This window comes from Podarcis filfolensis (genome assembly GCF_964270895.1).
Source record: "Podarcis filfolensis genome assembly, chromosome: 5".
Taxonomy (NCBI): Eukaryota; Metazoa; Chordata; class Lepidosauria; order Squamata; family Lacertidae; genus Podarcis; species Podarcis filfolensis.
In genome coordinates, this window is record NC_139608.1 from 76,532,535 (window position 1) to 76,540,475 (window position 7,941).

Sequence of the window (7,941 nt, forward strand, 5' to 3'; positions counted from 1 at the left end):
AACAGTGACAGCAACAACGAGCAGCAGTCCCCTCTTCTCTCACGCTGGACCCAGCCATCCTGTTCACGATATCACATGCAAACTCAGTTTCCCTTTCCTTTGCACAATTCCTGGATCAAGTCTTTTTTTCTTTTCTTTTGGCAATGATTTTGGACAGATTCTTTGCTTGGCTTTCTGTACTTTCCTTGGCCAAGGTGTCTTTGACACAGGCGGTATTTCTTCCCAGACGCCTGGATTTAGGTAAGATGGGATTGTCATTTCTTAGTGGCGGTTAGGAGCACAGGAAACTTGCTTATACGGAGTCAGAACGTTGCATCATATAGTTCAGTTTATTCTTACCATTGTGCAAATTATGAACAAGATTGCCATGTTTTGTTCCTAGTCTTGCTCTTGTACCTTTAACAGAAAGCTTTCGCAGAACAGAGCAATGAAGCAAGAGGAGCTTTTGGTGACATTAAGGTAAAGGATGCTATCCTATAATACTTACCAGGGCTTACTTTGAAGTAGACATGCATGGAATTCAACGGGAAAAGATGGGAGATTTCACACCTCCAACACATACTCAATTTCTTTCCGCAGATAGACACAGAACAAGGTTGGGATATGCATAAGGAATGGTTTAACAATCAATCTGTATTCCCAGGGCACTTTGAAAACAGTTAACTGTGAGGGGAATAGGGGTCTGCTAACAATTCTCACCACCATCAAATGCTGCTTCAGCAACGGGTAACCCCAAACTGAGCATGACAAAAGATTTCATCCCTTTCAGAAACAAATCATTCACAAATATTTTTTTTGCGATGATTTTTTGGTGGTGGTTTTTATTGGATTTGTTATGTGTCGTGTGCATATTGGCATATTGCTTTGTTATCATAAATGAGAAAAGGTGTATCGCAAGTCCTTTATTTCATGGGCAATAAAACATTGTGGTCATTACTTTAGTGCAATATGTGAACAAGCAACTTCAGACCCACCCCTGGGCGTGAATTTTTGGAGGTGGATCAAAAGAGGTTTGCAAATACCGTGGGTTGACACACACCCTCCGACATTTCTCTGATGAAAATAGGGATGTCCTAAGGAAAAGCGGGACATTCTGGGACCAAATCAGAAACTGTGATGGCTTATGCAAAACTGTGACTGTCCCTGGAAAATAGGGACACTTGGAGGGTCTTGGCACATGTGGCTTATGTAGAAGCCTCTCTCACGCTTCTGCTAAATGTATGGAGGGGCAGATTGGGGCACTACATTTATTAGATACATGGAGGGGTGATCTCAAAAGGACTTGCAGCACTTTTCACACCATTTAATGCATGTGGAAAGGACCATGATCAGACTTGTTTTATTATGTTTTTAATATTCTGTCGGGAGCCGCCCAGAGTGGTTGGGGAAATATGAGTGGTATACAAATATTATTATCCCTGCACACACACCCATTCATTGTACTGTACTGAAAAGACCCCTCTGTGCACACAAAGGACTCTTCTCTATGCAGTTGGGAACCATGAATATCTATCATCTATCAATCTATCATCTATCTATCTCTATCTATCATCTATCTATCATAAATCTATCACTGGTTTAAATATCCCCCTTGCTTTTCTGTATGACCCCATTATTTTTCTTTCGCATTTCAGACTGGCCTAAAAACTGCGGTGTTGCGTATTTCCAACCAAACATATTTGCTAAGATTATTGCCGGCAATGAAGCGAGGCCTCATTCTTGGCCGTGGCAAGTCTCCTTACAGGTACGAAATGTTTAAGTGATTCTCAAACCTTGGGCATGTACAAAATTTGGAGGAGGGCTTGGAGTCTCCAAGAGAGATCTCCAACCTGTCTGTTCAGAAGCTAGGTCCAACCAAAAGTAGTTCCAACCAGAAACTAAGTTCAAATCAGCAAAGGCCCTTTCTAAATTTGTTTGACACTTTCCTGTTTCTAGGTTCAGCTAATTTTATTACTTCCCTGTTCAACATGGCTGGGAGATGAGTGGCTAGCTGCCCATTGTTTTGCTCCCAGGGTGGCGTGGTCATGAATTACTGGTTTCTTTGTGCAGTCCAGTTGTACCTTGGAAGTCAAATGGAATTAGTTCCGGAAGTCCATTCGACTTCCAAATTCAAAAACCAAAGTGCAGCTTCTGCTTGGCTGCAGAAAACTCCTGCAGCCAATGAAGCTGCGGAAGCCCCGTCAGATGTTTGGCTTCCAAAAACAGTTCGCAAACCGGAACAGTCACTTCCGGGTTTGCGACGTTTGGGAGACAAAACGTTTGGGAACTAAGCTGTTTGATTTCCAAGGTACTAATGTACAGTGGTACCTCAGGTTAAGTACTTAATTCGTTCCGGAGGTCTGTTCTTAACCTGAAACTATTCTTAACCTGAAGCACCACTTTGGCTAATGGGGCCTCCTGCTGCTGCTGCGCCACCAGAGCACGATTTCTGTTCTCATCCTGAAGCAAAGTTCTTAACCAGAGGTACTATTTCTGGGTTAGCGGAGTCTGTAACCTGAAGCGTATGTAACCTGAAGCGTATGTAACCTGAGGTACCACTGTGTCTGTTTCTTCCTTCTTTAATCTCCACCACAGCAAATTGTACTTCACACTGCAATATTTTGTTGCAGGTCACACTTGCCCTATGTACTAAGAGTGCTCCAAATTCTCCAAGTGCCAGTTGTCATGTAGGGAAAACTGCATCATCTTTGCACCACAGGGACCTATCAGCAGGGGAATGCCAAAGTTTGCAAAAGAAAAGAAAAGTGTTTTTAAAAAACAAAAACTAAGGTGGGGTTAGGGGTGAGAACCCAAAACAGCCCAATGCAAATTGAGCATGCTCAGCTATCTCAACATTTTGGTTGAATGTTGAAGTTGGAAAGGAAAGAAGGGGCAATGGAATGGAGTATCCTGAAAAAAGGCCTGGCTCCATGGCTAGACTGCCATGCAGGACGACTTCACATATCCAACTTGCTTTATGTACCCAGTAGGAAAAAAGAATGCCTTGTTTTAAAAATCAATTTCACATGTGATATATTGTGCTTCTCAAACTCTGGCCTGTGACCATTTACAATTGCTTCTAAAAATTATTAAGGGTTTCCCCAATATCCCCAGCAGTTTTCCAGTGGTCTGTGGAAGGGAAAGTTTGGGAACCGCTGTTGCAGAGGTCACTTTTGCCCTACTTCCAATCCCTTCCTGTGATTCAGCTCTGCATTTTCTCCCTCCATTTTCCTTCCCAGGTCCGTTCTAAACCAAGCGATAAATTCGTCCATGTCTGTGGTGGCACCCTCATTCACAAAAACTGGGTTCTCACTGCTGCCCACTGCTTTCAGAAGTAAGTTATCTACTGGGTGTGAATTTGTGGAGGCAGATCAAAACAATGCGGGTGGCTCATGCAAAATGGTATGCCTTTTGGCATCGATAAAGCAGGTGGGGCATACCTACTATCATGCAATGCTTAGAGGACTCACCAGTCAGGAAGAACGTTATTGACTTTCTTAAACAAGTAAAGAACACCAACAGGAAACCCCTAACCCCACCCAAAGACAATTAAGTACAGTGCCACCTGCTGGCTAAACTATATAATGACACTAACTTTTCTCTTCTCCATCACTTTTTCTCCCCCTATTTTCTGTCTGGCTAAGCTTCTTTCTGGTCATTGAGCCTGTCTTGTGGGAAAGCCATTGGAGGAGAGGAGATGAAGGAGTGGGAAGCTGTGGGCAGAGGAAAGACTTAAACAGCTTTCCTCCTGCCTGTTGTTTATCCCTTAAGTATAATGTCCACCTCCACATGTGGCAAAAGGGTTGGGAACCTGCATTGGCCAGTATAATTGTTCATATATAATTTTTTCTACATGTGGAAAACAGAATGGTTTTATTAACTATACTTGGAGCTTCTTGTGGGAACAATTTCTTCTGAGTGCCCATGCGGTTTTGCTCATTGATGGTAGCGATACTAGTCTGGGTGGAGAATTAGACTTAATTCTGGCCCTCGGCCCAGTATACCTGAAGGAGTGTCTCCACCCCCATTGTTCTGCCCGGACGCTGAGGTCCAGCGCCGAGGGCCTTCTGGCGGTTCCCTCATTGCGAGAAGCAAAGCTACAGGGAACCAGGCAGAGGGCCTTCTCGGTAGTGGCACCCGCCCTATGGAACGCCCTCCCATCAGATGTCAAAGCGATAAACAACTACCTGACATTCAGAAGACATCTTAAGGGAAGTTTTTAATGTGTGACATTTTAGTGTATTTTTGGTCTCTGTGGAAGTTGCCCAGAGTGGCTGGGGAAACCCAGCCAGATGGGCGGGGTACAAATAATATATTATTATTATTATTATTATTATTATTATTATTATTATGTATGAAGGCAGGTAAAAGCAGATCGGGGTGGGGGGCATGTGAGACAACACACCCAACCCTACGGTGCATAATTTTCAGGGGACAGGAAGAAGATGTCACCAACTGGCGAATTCTTCTCGGCAAGCATCACCTTAACTACCCGGAATCCACAGAAAGAAGCTACCGGGTGAAGCGAATTTATCGGCACGAACGTTTTCAGTACCCTCAGCTAAATGAGCTGGAGTATGACATTGCTTTGGTCAAGCCAGTGGAAGAGATTACCGCCAACAGGTTTATCCATTATGCCTGCCTGCCAAAAAGAGGCAGTTTTCTCCGTCCGGGACATTCCTGCTGGGTGACTGGCTGGGGGGGCACGAGAGGTATTTCAGAGTGTCGTGTGCCACCAATAAAAATTACATTGTTTTCAATAAGTGTCTATAGCTTTGCAGCCTTAATTTGTGCAAAGTTAGAAGAATTTGGCCCTGGAATCCGTTTTTGGTAGCTGAGTTGAGTCTTGGAATATGTTAAAGAGTTTCTAAACATGTGCAGAGTGCATTTCCTTGACAACCAAGAAGTCCAAATCAGCCACACATGCTTAGGACTAAAAACCAGGCCTTCTAACACAAGTGTCGTTATTCTGAGACAGGTTTGAGGCCTGACATGATCATTTTCTTTAGAATTTAAGGACTTGTAGAAGATGGAAAATTTGAAGTATTTACCATTTCCAGTGTAATGCAAAGTCACAAAATGCTAATCTTCAAGGTTCCAAAAATGTTCTGGTTCTTACTCTTCTTCTGTTTTATGCACTGAAGGTGGACAAGATGAAAACTTCTCTCTCTCCGAGGTTTTGAATCAGGCCAAGTTGCCAGTCATAGATTTCAACACATGCCACCTCAAGAAGTTCTGGGGAAGCAAAATCCAAACATCAATGCTCTGTGCTGGACTGAAAGATACAGCAAGGTCTTCAGCTGCCTGCCAGGTACAGAAATGGGCTATTCATGCAGAGCCTTTCCACACAAATCTGTTTTTAGGTGCTATCAGTAGACAAATCTCCCTGTCACTGTCAATTTGAAAAATTTGCAACTTCAATAGCCAAAAATTTAAGAGCTTATAATGCCACTACAGTGGTACCTCGGGTTAAGAACTTAATTCATTCCAGAGGTCCGTTCTTAACATGAAACTGTTCTTAACCTGAGGTACCACTTTAGCCAATGGGGCCTCCCGATGCTGCCGCGCCGCTGCTGCACGATTTCTGTTCTCATCCTGAAGCAAAGTTCTTAACCTGAGGTAATATTTCTGGGTTAGCGGAGTCTGTAACCTGAAGTGCCTGTAACCTGAAGCGTGTGTAACCTGAGGAACCACTGTACTGTTGTGTCCAGATTTTCATTTTGGAAGTATGGCAACCCTATTATGTCACTACTTAGAATACGACTGTTTCAAGATCAAGCCAGGTATGTATGACAAAGGAGATCTGTGAATAGGATCTCCAATAGTTTCTTAGAGGGTGAATACTAGGGGCTGGGGAGTGTTTCAGAACTATGGCACTGGGACACTGTGGCCTAACTCTCCTCCTGTACCTCCTATTGCTATTTGTTGCGTTGGTCAATACATACAGGTATCAAATGGATACCTTTATGTTTTGTCATGTGGGGCAAATACATTTCGGGTGGATGTTTTTAACTGGGAGGATAGCACAGAGGAAGAGTTAACCTCATGCAGCCAACACTGTGATCTTGAAATGCTAATAACATTGCTAATAACCTTGAAAAACTGGAAGATTTTACTCCTGGATATTTAGCATCCCATCTAAATCGACACTCAAGTCTACTACTGAACCCTCACCGGCATAAGAACATGTTTCAACTCTTGGATGATATTTTATTTTCAGGGAGACTCGGGTGGCCCACTGCTTTGCCAAACTGGGAGAGAGACATGGGAAGTCCATGGGGTCGTGAGCTTCGGGCCAGTTGGGTGCCAGGTGCAGAACAAGCCTACTGTCTTTACTAGGACATCTGCGTATATTCCTTGGATTGAAGCAATCAGAATGCGGGATTTTTTTTTGTAAAGGACAGGAAAGAGAAGGGAAGTCCAGAGATATCAATAAAATCCTTTGCAAATGTAGGAATGTGTGCTTATTTTAATACTGGAATTCTGGAAATGAGATTTGGGAAATGAGATTTGAGTTCATGGCTGAGGTGAAATTTGAACTTAGGGCCAACCCTGCACTCCTACTCACAAACGAGTCTACCAACTAGAACAGCTGACTTTCCAAAGACACCTTTTTCCATTTTGGTTTGTGGTGGGATGCCTCCCAGCAAGTCCTTCCGCAGACCTTTGTGCAACTTACCGTTACATCTGAAATGTATGGAAAATAAGGTCAGAAAAATATTTGGGGCGCTTCATCCTGATTGGTTTGCAGGCTGGTAAGATGGAAGTTGGCTATTTAAGGAGCATTCATTTTTATTTGTGTGTGTGTGAAATTAGGTGATGTCCCACCAAACCAGTGTTATCACATACTTTCCAGTCCATTTCTCCCTCCAGTCTTTTGAGGAAGCGTGTTTCTTGTGTTAGACCTCCCCATCAACTATAATCGTGCAACCTGAATTTGCCAGAGATGGACTGGAGGCGCCTGTTGGTTTCTGCGCTGAATAGAGGGAGGAAAGCCTCTTTCTCAGCAGCTACCATGGAAACACAGAACAGAGGCAGAACAGTATCCTCCTCAAACAGGAGGCTTAAAAAGAAATAGGTCAACGAAAGGCAGGAAGCTTGTGGTTGCATAGGGCTCCAGAAAATGGGGTTTCCCCTCTTCCTTGACCGGCAGGAAAAATGCAAGCAACTAGGCCTTATCGCAAGCTAGTAAAAATTATCTTCAGGGTATATATAGAGAGAAAAATAAAAAAAGAAAGCAGTGAGGTTAGAGGGAGACAAAAAAACACTCAACACACAACCCTGCATCTGAAATAAGGACAGCAACCATTCACAAAGCAGCACTGACATGTCACTCAAGGCATGATGAACAGCAACAACGGGGGAAAGATAGACGTAACATTTTACAAGGACAGGAACACCATGGTCAGAATAATTGCCACACACAGGAAGAGCAAGGATATAGTTTGACTGCCTCACTTGTATTCTATAAATCATTTAATGTGTCAACACGAATAGAAGTTATTAATATTGCAGTTGTTGTATAAGGAATTATTATTTTGACTGGAATGCAATTGAAATTAGTAAGAGTTTGGAACGCAGAAATAAAGAAAATAATCAAACCATCAATTCTAGCATGCGGGAGGCCACCTAAATTATATACAGAATTTGATTTTGAACAATTGGTGTTAGTAATTGTATTGTAGTAATTGTGTTAGTAATTGATGTATGGAAGTGAGAGCTGGACCATAAAGAAGGCTGATCGCCGAAGAATTGATGCTTTTGAATTATGGTGGTGGAGGAGACTCTTGAGAGTCCCATGGACTGCAAGAAGATCAAACCGATTCATTCTTAAGGAAATCAGCCCTGAGTGCTCATTGGAAGGACAGATCCTGAAGCTGAGGCTCCAATACTTTGGCCACCTCATGAGAAGAGAAGACTCCCTGGAAAAGACCCTGATGTTGGGAAAGATGGAGGGCACAA

General features: G+C 43.1%; 1 protein-coding gene across 1 annotated transcript; it reads left to right on the forward strand.

Annotated features, from left to right (window-relative positions):
* On the forward strand, positions 1 to 6,387 carry LOC310762989 (chymotrypsin-like elastase family member 1). Its single transcript, XM_083614912.1, has 6 exons — positions 1 to 240; positions 1,635 to 1,744; positions 3,219 to 3,313; positions 4,411 to 4,691; positions 5,124 to 5,290; positions 6,200 to 6,387. The coding sequence occupies exons 1-6, from the start codon at positions 144 to 146 to the stop codon at positions 6,374 to 6,376; spliced, it is 927 nt and encodes a 308-aa protein (XP_083471038.1). The 5' UTR covers positions 1 to 143; the 3' UTR covers positions 6,377 to 6,387.
* Positions 6,388 to 7,941: the final 1,554 nt, after the last annotated feature.